The 19,077-nt window shown below is 37.6% G+C and overlaps 1 protein-coding gene across 2 annotated transcripts in view; it reads right to left on the bottom strand.

Moving 5' to 3' along the window:
• The window catches only part of STK32A (serine/threonine kinase 32A), a 173,620-nt gene that overhangs the window by 109,765 nt on the left and 44,778 nt on the right, over nt 1–19,077 (bottom strand). Inside the window, exons 1-3 of one of the 2 annotated variants that reach the window (XM_043989729.1) lie at nt 17,821–17,878; nt 6,101–6,156; nt 4,681–4,832 (exon numbers count right to left, since the gene is read on the bottom strand). In XM_043989729.1, coding sequence (XP_043845664.1) covers nt 4,681–4,799 — 119 coding nt within the window. In that variant the 5' untranslated portion in view covers nt 4,800–4,832; nt 6,101–6,156; nt 17,821–17,878. Of the gene's footprint in view, nt 1–4,680; nt 4,833–6,100; nt 6,157–17,820; nt 17,879–19,077 lie in introns of those variants that run through there. The other variant, XM_043989728.1, reaches the window with a different exon arrangement.

The raw sequence follows: 19,077 nt of genomic DNA, 5'->3' as shown, positions 1-19,077 counted from the left end.
ATGCAAAACATTTCTACATTAGTCAACAGACAAAAAAATCTTTAGAAAGAGGAACTAACAAAAAATTATACTTCAATCTGTATTCATATACCTTCAGTTCTTTATCTGTAGATGGATTGTATTTTTCATAAGTCCTTCTTTTCTTTTCTTTTTTTTTTGTGGGGCAATGAGGGTTAAGTGACTTGTCCAATTTCACACAGCTATTAAGTGTCAAGTGCTAGGATAGATTTGATCTCTCTCTTTTTTTTTTTTTTTTAGTGAGGCAATTGGGGTTAAGTGACTTGCCCGGGGTCACACAGCTAGTTAGTGTTAAGTGTCTGAGGCGGGATTTGAACTCAGGTACTCCCGACTCCAGGGCCGGTGCTCAATCCACTGCGCCACCTAGCTGCCCCCTAGGATAGATTTGAACTCGGGTGCTCCTGAATCCAGGGCCAGTGCTTTATCTACTCCAACACCTAGCTGCCCCACATAAGTCCTTCTGATAGCATCCTGCTCATCATTTCTTACAGCACAATAGTGTTCCATACTAATCTCATCCCACAATTTGTTCAGTCTTTCCCTAATTGATGGGCATCACCCCAATTTCAAATTCAACTATTTTTAAAAATCTCTTTTAGGATACCAACTTAGTGGCATTTCTAGGTCAAAGAGTATGCATGGTTTTATATCCCAGAATGCTTGAATCAGTTTACAACTTTACTAAGAGTGTATTATTATCTCATTTTCCCCATATTCCCCACAAAATTTGTCATTTTCCTCTGCTGTCCTATTGTCCAATCCAATAAGTATGAAGTAGTACCCAGAATTGTTTTGGACTCAATCTCTCCAATTAATAGTGAGTTAGAGCATTTTATTTTTCATATGGTTATAGGTGGCTTTGATTATTTCATCTGAAAATTTCATGTCATTTGAGCATTTATCAATTGGGGAATGGCTCTCATTTTAACAAATTTGACTCAGTTCTGTATGTGTTTGAGAACTGAGGCCTATCAGACAAACTTGCTTCAAGTTTTTTTTCCACAGTTACTATTGCTAAATGTATTACCCTCCATCCTATTTCCTCCCCTTGATATTTACTTTATTTTCTAACTTCTTTCCCCTTATCCCTCCTCAAAAGTGTTTTGCTTCTGACTGCCCCCTCCCCCAATCTGCCATCCCTTCCTTCACCCCATCTCCCTTATCCCCTTCCCCTCGCACTTTACTGCAGGGCAAGATATATTACTATACCCACTTGAGTGTGTATGTTATTCCCAGAATAATATTTTTTAAATGATGGAAGGAAATGCTAGAATCCTGTTAGAAATTAGTGAAAATAAAGATGTAATTTTTCCATATCCAAGTTCATGGTCTCCCCTGCAATCTATCCATGTAGCTCTTGGGGCTCCAAAGACCCCATGTTAGGAGCCCCTGTAGCAGTGAAGAAGGTTGAAGGGTTGTGGGCCCAAAAGTTTCCTGTAGTGACAAAATCTTGTTAAAGGTTTTATGGGGAGAGTGGGATGATTTCACACCGGATATTGGTAATGAAAGGACAGATTACTATCACAGTAACTCCTACAAAGGTTAAGCTGTTAGATAATTCAGATTTAGAATAAGAAAAACCCCCAACACTGTAGGAGATTTAAAATTAAGCAGACTCATATTCTCTCTCTCTCTCTCTCTCTCTCTCTCTCTCTCTCTCTCTCTCTCTCTCTCTCTCTCTCTCTCTCCCTCTTCTCTTCTTTCACCTTTCCTCTCTCCCTCTCCCCTTTGGTAGTCGATTAAATAAACAGATTTCACTGTACAGTAGCTACACTGTATTTTAAAAAGACAAATGAACTGTTTTATGTACTAATTCCCCAGAGATCATTCCCTAAGCATAAAATACAATTTTAATTATGTTTCCACTATTATCTGCTAAATAAAGACATTTTTGCCTTTGCTTGACAATCAAAGCTGAGTGGTACTCCATATTTACACTTGAGTCACATTTAATTTGTCTTAGGGACTAAATCCTAAATTCACATAATGTATACATTTACTTTACATAAAGAAAAGAAAGGCAGTGTGGTAGAAAGGTCAGAGACTTGGCCTTAGACTCAAGAAGAGCTATTTTCAAATTCTGCCTCTAACATAAACTAATTGTATGACTGGGTAAACTCCTTAACTTCTTTTTGCCCTAGGAAGTTTTATAAAACCATGTTATAGACTAGATGCTCTCTCAGAACAAAACTTGTTCAATTCACATTCATCTGCTTCCATGAGTAACATCATAACACAATGAAAAAAGACATCATTGGGTTAGAGTTTTGGACCAGGGAGGGAATTTGAAATCTATCTATTCCAACTCTCTCATTTTACAGCTGAGAAAACTGAGGCCCTGTGAGGTTAATTAGATTGAGAAGGCAAAGAAGGTTTATGATTTCTACCCTTGGAAACAGCACTGTACACTTCCCACCTTTCTCATGAGATCATAGATCCAATGAAGTATGCACATAGGTATCCTTATTGAGTGTGTTGATTTTTTAATATGAAAATGGGCTTAATTTCCTGCATTTGCTCTGACCTTTCCTGGATTTTCCCTTTGTCCAGATAGCATTCTATAACCTTGCAATTCTCAGACAAGTCAGTATGGATTTGGTCAATATATTTCAAACTCCTAAATTTTCCATGGCTAAATGACTTTGGGAAATAGTGCTCTAGTTCCATTTATGAAGTGATTTTTAAAAAGTCACCTATTATATTCAAATTCTTCTCTTTTTCTCTCTTGATCTTTACAATATTTATGGATCACATCATAATCCTTCTTTACTCTTTATGTCTTACACTGACCTTCATAGCCACAGCAATACCATTCTCACTTGAAATTTCAATGAATCTTTAAAAGGCCTCAAGTAAGAAAAACAATACTTGACTTTTTTCCTCCTGATGGCTACCCACAGTTAACCCATGGGCAACTTATGGATATCCATAAGCAACCCATAGAGCTGCTTAAAACTCTGCAACCGGGGGCAGCTAGGTGGCACAGTAGATAAAGCACCAGCCCTGGCTTCAGGAGGACCTGAGTTCAAATCCAGCCTCAGACATTTGACACTTACTAGCTCTGTGACCCTGGGCAAGTCATTTAACTCTCATTGTCCTGCAAAAAAATAAAATAAAATAAAATTTGGGGCAGCTGGGTGGCGCAGTGGATAGATCACTGGCCCTGGCTTCAGGAGGACCTGAGTTCAAATCCAGTCTCAGACACTTAACACTTACTAGCTGTGCGGCCCTGGCAAGTCACTTAACCCCCCCAAAAGAACCCCAAAACAAAAAACAAACAAAAAAACCCCTCTGCTTCCAAGTATTGTAGACAACCTAGTTTAACTGCCAAAATGCCAAGGAGATTGTCATAAGAATTTTTTAACGACCAACTTTAGCTTTTTATAAGCTGGTAAGGTCAGCGATTGTTTAAGTCACTTGTGTATACCCAAAGTCCTCAGGCAGAAAAGATTTTGTTGTCAATAGGAAAAGGCTAGTCCAAAAGTGGTACCACATTTGCTCCCACTTAAGGCAATTGTTTTATTGAGAAAGACACAACTCTAGACTGAATTTACATGGCAGGTGTTCATTCAATTAAAATGTGACCAAAAGACAAGGGATTAAGGTTAAGGAAAGTCTTATCACTGACTCATTCTTTTCACAGTTAACAATTTAATATCCATTTTACTAAAAAATAGTCTTCCACTAGCACATCCCAGCTCTTCATTCTGAAACCTCATTACAAGCCTGGAATTCACACACCGGAGTTATCTTCCTGCCCATGCTGCCTTTCCCTCTGGTTGTCTCTTTCCAGAATTTCCATTTAAGAAGGAAGCCCAGGCCAGCCATGTCTCATTCCTCTCCAGGATAAAGTCAGGCTATCTTCTAGTATATTTCCATATCAAGTACCTTTATCTCTTCCTCCTATCCCCACTTTTCATAGTCTTTTTGTGTGTGGCTTTCTCCCATTAGAATGCACACCGCTTGAAGGCAGGAGATGTCTTTCTGCTTGTATTTGTATTCCCAGCACTAAGCTCAATGCTTGGCATGTAGTAAGCACTTAATAAATGCTAGTTGACCGACTGAATGAGACCAAATAGAAATGGGTGAGAGAATGTTATGGAAGAGGATTCCAAAGTAAATTTTAAAATCTCAAATTTAAAATTCTGATGACAATTCATTTCAACAATTCAGCAAACAATCAAATACATACTAAGCCCCAGGTGCAGCAACCCATGGAATGAGAAAGCTGACTCCAGAGCCAAGATAAACTGGGTTAATGCATACTGACTGCATAATCTGGGTGGATCACTTAACATCTCAGGATCCCAAGTAACTAAGATCATGCTTTTAAACTTGCTGTCTGTGAACTTAATTTTTTTTGAAAATTATATTTCAGCATGATTAGTTTCCCTTCTAACCCTATGTATTTTATTTTATGCATTTAACAACATTATTTTGAGAAGGGGTCTCTAGGTTTCACCAGAATGCCAGACACAAAAAAGCCTGGACTAAGGCTAAAAGTTGCAGGGCAGTTGCTGATTGACATTAGTAGAGAGCCTTTTCTCACTGAGGAGCCCTCATCTCCATCAGTGAAATCACAGGTTTGGACAAAAATAAAAGGGCAAAGTACTGGGAATACAAAGACAAAACATATGAAATAGTCTTTTGAAAAATTCTCACCACAAATTAACCAGGAAGGGGTGTTCCAGACATTGCATGATTTGAAGTTCCTTGAAGACATTTCTTACTTCATTGCGCTCGACACACTTCTGTTTGTTCATGTACTTCATGGCATACATCTTTTTGGTATCATTCTTCTGTACAATGCAGACCTGATAGAGTAAATACAAGAGAGGAATTGATTAAGAGAAACTATCATGATGGAGGTGTAGAAGAGAGATATAAAACTCCTTTTTAGGAGTGCAGGCAGGGTTTCCTTGCCCAGTTTATGACTGAAAAGTTTCATTTTTTTTTAAAGACTTCCAATTAGATCTGAAGAAAAATGTTTCTGATCTCCTGAAGAGTGTTAATTCAGCATTCCTATTTTCTCAAAATACTTCCCATTTGTTTAATCAGACATTTTGGTAATTTTTTTAAAGCAATCTTTGAGAGAGAGAGAAAGGCAAGAGGAACAAGTATTTGTTTAATAACTAGGTGTAAGATGTAGATATTCTCTAAATCATACTGAAAGCCTCTAACATATTCCAGGGATGTTCAATTCAATTTGATTAATAAATATTTATTATATGTTTACTATGTACATGAGTCTGTACTGGCCACTGGGAAAGCAAAACCAAAAAAAATCCTTACCCTCTGAGAGCTTACATTCTATTGGACGATATAATTTCAAGAAGGGTGGTGTGCTAATGGTGGGAGAGAAGGGGAAATAAGGAAAGCTGTCATGTAGGAGGGGAAACCTGAGAGGTGCAGTCTTTGGCTTTGGACTCGGTCCAGTGTGGGGGTAGCACAGCTCTTACAGTGATTACAATCCTTTAAAGATCATAGCTCAGTAGGGAAGTTGGAGAAGGGCTATGAGTATCAGCAAAAGTGGAATTGGTGAACAGAGAGCCTATCTGCCAAAGTCAGAGGCAGGGAAGAGGTAAAGGAGAGGGGAGGATTTTCTGGAGAACCTGGACTCTTTAAGGAGTATCTCTTTAATGCTATGCAGGTGAGAGGGGTTTGCAGCCCTAGATGGTGGGAACTAAGGGAAGTGCTTGAATTTTGGTGGCAGGCACTCTTTTGAGTAGTTATGGCTTAGGTAGGTTCGAGGTAACAGTTTATGTTGTATCTCTTCTAAGAGAGGAAGGGTGTCCAGGGGATAGGGCTGACTGGGAGAGGGCACTCTGGAAGGGTTTCTATTGATTACTTAAGCCATGTGCTTTGAAGGAAATTAGGGGTAGAAGTGAAGAGGTAGTCTGGCAATCCAGACGTGGTGAACCCCTTATGCAAAGGCACAAAAGCAGGAGGAGTCTATTGCACAGGGAACCTCTAGCAGGCCATTAGTCTCGAGTGTTTTCCCTTGGTTTCACCAGACATATAGTCTGGCTATCCTTGCTGCTTTTGTTTGCTAGCAGATGGCCGATTCAGCCTTGATCCTTACCTTTCCAAAACTGCCTTTCCCAATGGCACGCAAAATTTCAAAATGATCAAAGTTGACTGTAAAAGAAACAAAAATGACAACATTTTTGTATGCATTATTACACAGAGATTTTTAGAAAAACATGGAGAGACTTGCATGAAATAATGAACATAATGAACAAAACCAAAATTCTGTATATAGGAACAGCAATTTTGTTTTAAGAACAACTTTGAGTGACAAAGTCATTTTGACTATTATAAACACCAAAATTAACTACAAAGGACCTATGAAGGAAGAAGGTATCTGTATCCAGAGAAAGAATTGATCAATAGAAGTATGGATAGAATGTTTTTTATATATAATTGTGTGTATGTGTATGTATATGTGTATATGTACATGTATGTGTATATATACACACATACATTTGTATCTAATGGTAACCATTTCTAGGGTGGAGGGAGGGAAAAAAGGAAAAATAAGAAATTAACATGATAATTTTATCATATATTTAAAATGAACATCAAGTTGTATATAATGGATTTGCGTTTTCATGTGCAATCGTCTTTTTAAAAATTATACTATAGGACACAATCGCTCCAAAAAACATCCAAATAACACCATAGGAAAATGCCTGGAGCAGCAAAACTCACAGAAGAATATGCTGAAATCATCTTCTAAGAATGGCTTAGAAGGTCAGAAGGAGGGAGCTGCCATGCTAATACAGGAGTTGAGCCCAACCCCACAGTCACCCTGACACAGATCCAGTCACAGGAAGGCTTCACCAGAGAAGCAGACCCCCAGAACCTCTGAATCAGATGAAGCGCCAGTGTTGTCTGGAACTAAGCTTACAGTCTGGTGAGTGGGCTGAGCCCTGGGCAGGGGGGAGACTACAGGGGTCTATGCTGGTACGGAGGCAGAACTTGGGTTTTTCACCCCTCCTGGGAACCAGGAGGTAGGCTTGAGTAGCAGTGGCCCAGTTCGGGGAGAGGCACAGGCTCGTCGGAGCTAACAACCACAACACACAAAGTTGATTGATTAGCAAGTTGGTCTGGGGTCATCTAGGACCAGGGAACAGGCCAGGCGAGTGAAGAACCTGATCTTCCTTAAATCATACCACCTGGGACTTCCTAAGCTTGGGATACAGCAGCTTGGAAACAGTGCCCCACTTTAAGGAGATAAAAGTCAAGTAAAAGAAAGGCAATATGAGCAGACAGAGAAAGGTAAGGATCATAGAAAGTTTCTTCAGTAACAAGGAAGACCAAGGGGCACCCTCAGAGGAAGATGTCAACATCAGGGCCCCTATATCTAAAGCTTCCAAGAAAAATATGAATTGGTCTCAGGCCATAGAGGTGCTCAAAAAGGACTTTGAAGATAAAGTTAGAGAGGTAGAGGAAAAAATGGAAAGAGAAGTGAGGGTGATGCAGGAAAAACATGAGAAAAAAGTCAACAGCTTGAGAAGCCAAATGGAAAAGCTCTCTGATGAAAATAATTGCCTAAGAATTAGGACTGAACAAATAGAAGCCAGTGACTTTATGAGAAACCAAGACACAATAAAGCAAATCCAAATGAATAAAAAAATGGAGAGCAATGTGAAATATCTTCTGGGAAAAACTGCTGACCTGGAAAATAGGTCCAGGAGAGATCATTTGAAAATTATTGGTCTCCCTGAAAACCGTGATCAAGGAAAGAGCTTAGACATCATCTTCCAAGATATTCTCAGGGAAAATTGCCCTGAAATTCTAGAATAAGAAGCTAAAATAGAAATTGAAAGAATTCACCAATCACCTCCAGAAAGAGATCCCAAAAGGAAAACTCCTAGGAATATTATAGCTAAATTCCAGAGCTCTCAGGTCAATGAGAAAATATTGCAAGTTGCCAAAAAGAAAGAATTCAAGTACTGTGGAGCCCCAGTCAGGATAGCACAAGATCTAGCAGCTTCTACATTAAAGGACCGGAAGGCATGGAATATGATATTCCAGAGGGCAAAAGAATTGGGATTACAACCAAGAATCACCTATCCAGCAAAACTCAGCATAATCTTTCAGAGGAAAAAATGGGGCTTTAATGAAAAAGAGGACTTTCAGGTATTCGTAATGAAAGGACCTGAACTGAATGGCAAATTTTACTTTCAAATACAAGACACTAGAGAATTATAAAAAATTGGAGTTGGAGGACATACCTGGGGTTGTACAGTTGGAGACTGTCTTGTGTCTGAGGCTGGGTTTTGGCTGGGATCCCCCTGGGTCCAGGGGTGGTGCTTTGTCCACTCTGTCACCTAGCTGCCCCATGATGACATCCTTAGGAGTAAATTGAGGGGTGAGGGGAATGCACTGGGGGAGGGGGAAGGGCAGAGGTGAAATCCTACATGAAAGTAACAGGAAAAGGCTTATGGAGTGGGGGAAAAGATGGATGAGGAGCAGGGCAGTAAATGAATTTTACACTCATCAGAAAAGGCTCAAAGACCTTAAACTTGTCAGAGTTGGCTCAAGGAGGGACAAATACACACCCAACTGGGTGGAGTAATTTATTTAATCTGGGCAGTAAATGAGCCCAACATTCATCAGAATTGGCTCAAAGACCTCAATGTCATCAGAATTGACTCAAGGAGGGAATAACATACACCCTCAATTGGGTGGAGTAATCTCTCTAACTCTGCAGGAAAAAAGGAGGGGAAGGGGATAAAGAGAGAGGGGCAAAAAAAGGAAGGGCAGAGTGGGGGAGGGGACAGACAGAAGCAAATCCTTTTGAAGAGTGATAGGATGAAAGCAGATGGATAATAGAATAAATATCATGGGGAAGGGAATAGGATGGAAGGGGAACAGTTAACAATAGTAATCATGAAAAGAGAAAAGGGGGGAAAATTGTTTAAAAAATATTTATAGCAACTCTTGGTGGAGACTAAGAATTGAGAATCAAGGGAATGTCCATCAATTGAGGAATGATGGAAAAAGCTGTGTTATATGATTGTAGTGGAATGGTCTTGTGCTACAGGAAATGACAAACAGGATGATCCCAGAAAAACCTGGAAAGACTAATGAACATCTATGTATAGTGAAGTGAGCAGAGCAGGGAGGACATTGTGCATAGTGACAGCAGTATTGTTCAATGAGCAAATGTGAATGATTTAACTACTCTCAGCAATGTAATGATCCAAGATAATCCCAAGGAACTAATGAGGAAACTTACTATTCACTCCCATAGAAAGAACTGATAAAAAGAACACTTGTGGATTGTACATATATAACCTGCTTGTGATCTTGTGGAGGGGGGAGGAAAGGGAGGGAGGGAGGGGGAAAAATTTGGAGCTCTAAATTTTATGAAAATGAATGTTGAAAACTACCTTTACATGTAACAGGAAAAAATAAAATAAATGTTTGTTGCTAATATATATATATATATATATATATATATATATATATATATATATATATATATATATATACACACACACACACACACACACATAATTGAAAAGCTTGTTTTAGTTCATAAAATAAATGAAAAATTTTACAAAGAGGTAAAACTAGTTTTTAGATTCAGCTTTCTCTTCAGGTGAGATATACTATATTGTAACTGGGAAGATAGGCACAAAATAGGCTTCATCAATGCTGCTTATAATGCCAAACAACATTTCAGTCAATCAATAAACATTTATTAAGCACCTATGTTCCAGTCAATGTAGTAAGCACTAGGGATAAAAGAAAAGCAAAAGATAGTCCCTGGTTTGAGGAGGTCATAATCAAATGGGGAAATAACATGTATGGGAAACTTTTCTTTTAAAAATAGGAACTTTAAATAATTAATCTCAAAACTATTATAAACTATTTGGAAAAATAGGTGAAGAAGGAGTCTTACCAAATTCCTTTTATGAGACAAATATGGTGCTGATACTCAAACCAGGAAGAGCCAAAACAGAGAAAGAAAGTAATAGACCAATTTCCCTAATGAATATTGATGCAAAAATTCTAAATAAAATATTAGCAAAGAGATTGCAGCAATATATCACAAGAATCATAAACTATGACCAAGTGGGATTTATACCAGGAATGCAGGGCTGGTTCAATATTAGGAAAAGTATTAGCATAATTGACCATGTCAATAACAAACCCAGTAGAAATTATATGATTATCTCAATAGATTCAGAAAAAACCTTTGACAAAATACAACACCCATTCCTATTAAAAACACTAGATGGCATAGGAATAAATGAAACTTACCTTAAAATGTTAAGTAATATTTATCTAAAACCATCAATGAGCATTATCTGTAATAGGGATAAGCTAGAAGCCTTCCCAATAAGATTAAGGGTGAAGCAAGGATGCCCATTGTCACCTCTATTATTTAACATTGTACTAGAAATGTTAGCTATAGCAATAAGAGAAGAAAAAATATCAAAGGAATTAGAATAGGCAATGAGGAAACAAAACTATCACTCTTTGCAGGTGATCTGATGTTATACTTAGAAAACCCTAGAGAATTACCAAAAAACTGCTTGAAATTATTAACAACTTTAGCAGAGTTGCAGGACACAAAAGAAACTCACATAAATCTTCAGCATTTCTATATATTACCCAAAAAGTCCAGCAACAATGTGCACAGTGACAGCAATATTGTTTAATGAACAACTGAATGACTTACCTATTCTCAGCAATACAACGATTCAAGACAATCCCAAAGGACTAATGATGAAGTATACTATCCACCTCCAAAGAAAGAACTGATATTATTTGAAAACAGACTGAAGTACACTATTTTACACTTTCATTTTTTCTTTTATTTGAGTTTTCTTATACAAAATGACTAATATGGTAATGTTTTACATAATTGCACATGTATAACCTATATCTGATTGCTTACTATCTCAGGGAGTGGAGCATTGAGGGGAGGGAGGGAAAGAGGGACAGAATTTGGAACTCAAAACTTTAAATAAAAATGTTTATTATCAAGAGGAAAAAACAAATAGGAATTTTACAATCTTCTAGGGCATCTGTACTTGCTCTTTACAGAGTTACTAGCCATTGTAGATTGAATGAATGTTTTTTTCCTAAGTAAGAGGTATGTATCATCCTTAAGGGATCAGCATAGCAATGGATGCCCACTGTGTAAATATTTGTATTTATGTGAAGATATGTGCATAGTCCATGTGACTAACAGCGAAAGTGTACTGGTCATTTTGTAAGAGTAAGATGGATAAACTCAGTGCTGTTGTGAAATCCACAATATATTCAAAGACCTCTAGCCTATTGAGTGGATCTTCAATGGAATATTTACAGGAAGACATGAGCAAGAATCATACAGAATGAGAAGTAATAGAAGGCCAATGATCTACACAGGAGAAGATGATCGTTACCAGCTCTTTTTCATTCAATTATCATCTCTATTCAGGTGCCTCCTAAATCTATAATATCTAGCTCTGACTGCCCTCTTGAGGGCCAGTCCTTACCACCTCTTGGACAGTCTATTTTATTCAATTCAACAATCATTTATTAAGCTCCTACTACATGCACCAAGTATTGTGTTAGGCATTAAAAATACAAAGACAAAAACAAAAGTCTCTCCCTTCATGGAGTTCACATTTTATTGAGAAAAATGGCATTAATAAATTGAGGGAAACAACATTGATACATATCGATAAATATGTACATTGAAAAATAAATTCTATATTGATAAATATGTACATTGAAAAATAAATTCTATTATATTCAAAATAATTTCTTAGGTGGTGAAAAGGATACTCCCTACCATCAAGTGGGGGATAAGGTGATACTTGAGTTGAGTCTTAAAAGAAGCCAGGGATTCTATGAGGCAGAGGTGAGGAGGGAGTACATTTCAGGATTGGAAATGGCCAGAGCAAAGGCAAAGAGGTGGGAGATGGAATATTGTATATAAGAAAAAACAGGCAAGGCAGCCCAGGTAGAACATAGATGTCTAATGGACATCTCAAACTCGATGTGTCCAAAATGGGATTCATTATGTTCTTTCCTAAACACAGGTCCTCCTCCAAACTTCCCTAGAACTGTTAAGAATACTATAATTCTCTTAGCCAGTTGTATTCAAAACCTTGGCGTTATCCTCAACTTTGCCCTTTCCTTTGCCTTACAATCATTCGGTTGTCAAGTCTCATCAATTATGCCTCCACAACATCTACTTTCATCCACCTCCTTTTCCCTACTATTGTACACTGTCTGGACTATTTCAAGATCCTACTAATTGGACTCTCAGATTCTAGTTTTCTCCCTCTTTCACTCCATTCTCTACAGAGCTGCCAAAATAGTCTTCTTAAAGCACAGCTCTGACCAGGTCACTCCGTTATTCAAGAATTTTCAGTGACCCCCTATTGATATTAGGACAAAATACAAACTACTCTGGCATAATCACTCTTCATACTATCTTTCTAGGTTTATTTTGTCTTACTCTCTGTCATGGACTCTACATTCCAGCTAAACCAGCCTACCTATCATCCTTGGGACTCAATACCCTATGTCCTAACTCTATTCTTTGGCCTGAGCTATTCCCCATAACAGGAGTATATTTGCTCTTAGAATTAATTCTCAGCTGCCTTCAAAGCTTAACTCAGGTGCCAGCTTTTATGAGATGTGTGTAGATGATCAGGGTTAAGTGACATGCCCAGGGTCACACACCTAAGTAAGTCTCTGAGGCCATATTTGAACTCAGGTCCTCCTGATTCCAGGGCCAGTACTCTATACGCTGAACCACCTAGATGTCCCATGGGATATCTTTCTTGAGCCCTCTGGTTGCTATGAATCTTTCCTTTCTCAAATTGTTTTTTTTTCTTATCTGTTTACAATTTGCATTCACCCAATACAATGTTAAGATTCTTGAGGGCCAGATTATTTTCCATTTTGTCTTGGGTATCCTCATTCTAGCTTAGTTCCTTGCAGATAACAGAAACTTAGTTGATGTTCATTGGGTTACAAAATCAATAGCTTTTCTATATAATAACAGCAAAATTCCAGAAGCAATAATAGAAATGAAGATAATGCCCACACAATCTACCCTGGTACAGGTCCTGCCTCTTTGTTTCAAGTCTCTTCGCAGCACATCCTCCCACTTAGCCGCCAGAGTAAGCTTTGTAAAGTTTAGGTCTGATCATGAAATAAACTCTGTTGTTGTTATTCAATCATTTCATCCATGTCCGACTCTTTGTGATCTCAATAAACTCTAGTGGCAACCCATTATTACCTCTAGGATTAAATATAAAATTCTTCTTAACCCTCATTGCCCCACAAAAAATATATATATGTATGTGTATATGTATATGTGTGTATATATATATATATATATATATATATACACATACACACATACATACACACACACACACACACATAAAATTCTTTGTTGTCTTTTCTATCTTTGGAAGCATGACTTTCCTCCAAGTATTCTCTGGGGTCATTGGTCTTGTTCCTCTCATACTACATGCTATATCTTTACTCTGTGCCTTTTCACTGGATGCCTCCTGTGCCTAGATTACATTCTTTCCTCACTGCTGCCTTCAAGATTCAGCTCAAATCCTACTTTTTTTCCCCCAGGAAATATTCCTTTATTTAAAGTTTTGAGTTCCAAATTTTATCCCTCCTTCCCTCCCTCCCCTCTTCCCTGAGACAGCAGATATAGGTTATACATGTGGAATTATATAAGACATTGACATATTAGTCATTTTGTACAAGAAAACTTGAATAAAAGAAAAAAAGCATACTTCAGTCTGTGTTCAATCAATATTGACTCTTTCTTTGGAGGTGGATAGTATGCTTCATCATTAATCCTTTGGGATTGTCTTGATAATTATATTGCTGAGAATAGTTAAGTCATTCACGGTTCTTCATCAAACAATATTGCTCTCACTGTACATACCATTCTCCTGGTTCTGCTCACTTCACTATAAATTAGTTCATACAAGTCTTTCCAGGTCTTTCTGAAATCATCCTGCTTGTCATTTCTTATAGCACAATAATATTCCATCACCATCATATACCATAGCTTGTTTAGCCATTCCCCAATTGATGGGCATTCCTTTTATTTCCAATTCTTAGTCATCACAGAAAGAACTGATAGAAATATTTTTGTATAAATAGGTATTGTTCTCTTTTTGGGGGCATGTCTTTGGGACAAATCCCACTTTCTGCAAGGGGGTTTTCTGGCCCCCCTTCCTCCCATCTTCCATCCCTTCCCCATTTACACTGCACGTATCTTTTATGTACACAGTTGTTTGCATGTTTTCTCCCCCATTGGAATGTGAGTTCCTTGAGGGCAGGGTATTTGTTTTTGCTTTCCCTGTATCCTTGGCACAGAGTATGTGCTTAATACTGGTTGACTTCTCATAAGAGCAAGTGTCAACTATTAATAACCATATGAAATAATGCTTCAAATCATAAATATTAAGAAATATTAAAATAAAAACAACTCCAAAGTTTACCTCCTGCCCAACATTTGGGCAAGATGACAGGGGATAGAAATCTTTAATTTTGGAGGGGGTATGGAAATAAAGGCACAACAGTGCACTGTTGCAGCTCTGAGTGGGTACAATGTAATTTGGAAGATGATTTGGAATTATGCAAATAAAGTGGTGAAAATTTCCATGCTTTTTGACCCAGAGATTCCACTGCTGGGCACAGACACCCCAAAGGAGGTTATTGACAAAAAAGAAAAGGTTCAAATACAACAAAGTCTTTTTAGCTGTATTTTTTGTGGTAGCAGAACTGGAAACAAAATAGATGCCCATTGATTGTGGAATGGCTAAGTAAACTGTGGTAGATGAATGTTAAGAGCGGCTAGGTGGTACAGTGGATAGAGTGCTGGGACTGGAGTCAGGAAGACTCTTTGAGAGTTCAAATCTGGCCTCAGACATTTACTAGCTATGTAACTCAGGGCAAAGCCACGTAACCCTGTTTGCCTCAGTTTCCTTATCTGTAAAATGAGCTGGGGAAGGAGATGACAAATCATTCCAGTATCTCTGCCAGAAAAACCTCAGATGGGGTCATGTAGAGTTGGACACAACCAAACAACAATAACAACAAGAGATGAATGTCAAATAATGCAGTATTACCTTGCTATAAAAAACAATGATGATATAAACAGAGAAACATGGAAAGACTTATATGAATTGATGCAGAGAAATAAGCAGAGACAAGAAAACATTTATTACAGTTGGACAGATGTAAATGTTAAGAATAACCACCACCAAAAAACCAAAGTAAATATTATGAAATTTTAAAGAACAATTCTGACCCCAAAAAGAGACATGAGAAGATACCGCTTTTAGTTCCTGTACAGAGAGGGAGGGGCCTCTGAGTATGAAAGAATGCATATAATATTAGATTTTTAAAAATGTCCTGATTGATTTTGCTAATTTAAAAAAAATTCTTTATTAAATTCACTGGGCAAAGGAGGGGAGAGAGAAATGGGGAAAATCTAGGTATTATAAAACTAAAAGAACAATAGAAACCTTTGTTAAAAAATGTTGAATTTGAGACTACCTTTATTAATGAGCTCATAGATTCATTAATGTATCACAGCTAATAAATAGGAATAACCCATATGTGTAGCCCTTTAAATATGTCAACTTTCTTGTTATTCATTATGTCTTTTCAATTCACTTTACCACTGCCCAGTTTACTCCCACTCAATGGGATGAATGAATGTCAGCTCCTTGGTAAATGTGTAATAGTTGAACTGCCCTAATGAATGTGTCCTTAAAAAATCTCAGATACTAGAGAAGTGTTAGGGCCTCAAGTCCTAGTGTCAATCCATTTGATTCATACCTTTATTTTCAGTCAATTAGAGGGAAGGGAAATAACTCCAGTCCTGACCTCTGCCTGAAGCCATTTCCATGTGTGACAACTCAGCTTACTAAGGAAGCCAATGACAAATGTAAAATGACAGAAAGTAAGATGTTATTACTCATCCATTCCAGCTCCTTCTCATGTTATATAACTAAGTAGTAAGCAAAACCTCCATCATTCAGGCTGAGGGAAGGAGGTCAGTCTCAGTTGATGATATAACTGAGTCATCATTATCATATGTATTTTATATGGTGTATATTATGTATATGTCATACATATCAATATAATTTTTTATTAAACTGCAATTGTATCCATAATTCTAATCACTGAATTTAGCTATTCCTCTGTTTTAGCTATTCCTACTGTTAAAAAGAACTTTACACACCTTGCCTAATTTGCTCATTTTCTCACAAGCCCATAGGGCTGGTAGTACAAATTTAATTCATGGCCCATTACTCTGAATTATTCTTCACCCCCTCCCCCATCTCAAGACTTTGGGTTCACATAGACTAGGTCTGGTTAAAAGGATTGAGCCCAAGCAGGCCATTCTCTCTTTTCAACTCAGAGGCCTTACCTTGATAACTGCAGGAAAATCTCAAAATATATTCATGTTACAGCTTGTGTTTGGGTTTCCCAAAATGTGGAAACAAGGGCCCCAATTCTGGTGCAGACACAATATAAACATTTAGCAGGTATGGGTAGCTTTTATTTCACCTTCTCCTCCCCCTTCCTGAAAGTTCATTTGATGGAGGGTATGGAATATGATATTCCAGAGGGCAAAGGGATTGGGATTACAACCAAAAATCACCTACCCAGCAAAATTGTGTATAATATTTCAGGGAAAAAATGGGATTTCAATGAAAAAGAGGACTTTCAGATATTCATGATGAAAAGACCTGAACTGAATAGAAAATTTTATTTTCAAATACAAGCCCCTAGAGAAGCATAAAAAGGTAAACAGGAAAAATAAATCATGAGGGATGCTAAAAGGTTAAACTGTTTACACTCCTACATGGGTCTAACTCATTAGAACTTTTTCAGTATTAGGGCAGTTGAAAGGAATAAATTTAGACAGAGGACACAGGTGGGAATTGATTATGAAGGGATGATATCTATAAAGCACTTATTGTTAGTTTATCATTTTTGTTTTGTGGGGCAGTTGTGGTTAGTGAACATGCCAAGGGTTGCACAGTTGGAGAGTGTTATGTCTGAAGCCAGATTTGGGCTTGGATCATCCTGGGTCCCAGGTGGATGCTTTGTCCACTGTGTCACCTACCTGCCCCAAGATGACATCTTTTTTTTTTTTTTTTTGGTGAGGCAATTGGAGTTAAGTGACTAGCCCAGGGTCACACAGCTAGTAAGTGTTAAGTGTCTGAGGTCGGATTTGAACTCAGGTACTCCTGAATCCAAGGCCGGTGCTCTATCCACTGCACCATCTTGCTGCCCCGATGACATCTTTAAAATAAAATTAAGGGGTGATAGGATTGTACTGGGAGAAAAGGAAAAGGAGAGGTGGAATGGGGGAAAGTATCTCACATAAAAGAAGCAAGTAAAAGCTTATGGAGTGGATGGGAAGATGGGGGAAGAGTGGGGAAGTGAATGAGTCTTACTTTCATCAGAATTGGCTCAAAGAGGGAAAACATACACACCCAAATGGGCATAGTAATATATCTTACCCTGAGGTGAAGTGGGAGGGGGAATGGATAAGGGGGAGGGGCAAAGGAAGGGAGGGCAGATTGAGGGAGGGGCACTTAGAAGCAAAACACTTTTGAGGAGGGATAGGGTAAAATAAGATAGAAAATATAGCAAATATCATGGGGAGCGAATAGAATGGAGGGAAACAGAGTTATCAATAGTAACTGAGGAAAAAAATTAGAAGCAGAGGCAAGAGCAATGTAGGATGATGATGCTGAGGAGGATGATGATGATGGTACTTACTTTGCTGGGTTATTGTGAAGAAAATTCTTTGTCAGGTATAAGTTACCATGTCAATGTTACTTAATGTTGTTGTAATAATCAACCTCATGGGTGTTTTGTAAGGGAATCTTCCTTTAACGTACTATATAAATGTAGTTTACTATAAAAAAAGATGAGCAGGATAATATCAGAAAAACCTGGAAAGACTTCCATGAGCTGATACAAAATGAAATAGACTGTATCCAAAATAACAACAAATATTGTAAGATGATCTGCTGTGAATGACTTAGTTGTTTTCAGTAACGCAATGATCCAAGATAACTCTGAAAGACCTATGAAAAATGCAATCCATCCAAAGAGAAAGAACTGATGGTACCTGAATAGAGATGGAAGTTTATTTTGTTGTTGTTGTTAGTTCTTTTTTCTAAAGTTTTTTTTTGTCTGCTATGTTTTGCATGACTGCACATGTATCTTATATTGAATTCCTTGAGTTCTTAAGGGGGGATAGGGAGGAAGGATGAGAATTTAGAACACAAAGTTTTAAAAATTGATGTTACAATTTGTTTTTACATGTAAGGTGGGAAAAATTAAAAATAATTAAACAAACAGATGCACGAACAATTTAACAAATGAATGAATGAATGAATAAAAATAAATAAATAAGCAAATTAATGAACAAATAAATAAATAAATACATGAACAGATAAATAAAGTTAATGAATGAATAAATGAATTAATGAATAAATGAACAAATGAATGAATAGATAAGTAAACAAATAAATGAATTAATAGATAGATAAATGAATATATGAATAAATGAATGAATTAATAGATAATTAAATAAATGAGCAAATGAATGAATAAATGAATGGATAAATACATGGGATTAACTGAAATTGCATCTGATGCAGAGGACTCACAGGACCATGGTTAGATAGAAGAAACAACAGGAAACACTTTAATATATCATTGAACTTCTGAAGGTAAAGCCATTTTGGAGTCTGCTGAATAAATAACCCCTTGCTGTGGGACCTATACTGCATGAGCAACTCAGTCATAGCTGGGAGCTGACAGAATCACTACCCAACTCTTAACCCCTAATGTGGTATGACTATAGTACTCTAGGTACAGGGAAATGCTTCTCTAAGAGACACATACTTTGGGAAACCTCTCTCCAGGAGACTGAAACACTGACACTCAGTTTACTCTAGAACTTGGTGTGACTCAGAGCAGTAAATCCCAAACCTGGTGCTGCTTGATAAAACCCCCTTCTCTAGA

This window comes from Dromiciops gliroides, chromosome 2 (genome assembly GCF_019393635.1).
Source record: "Dromiciops gliroides isolate mDroGli1 chromosome 2, mDroGli1.pri, whole genome shotgun sequence".
NCBI classification, from domain to species: domain Eukaryota; kingdom Metazoa; phylum Chordata; class Mammalia; order Microbiotheria; family Microbiotheriidae; genus Dromiciops; species Dromiciops gliroides.
This window is presented reverse-complemented; position numbering and strand designations above follow the sequence as displayed.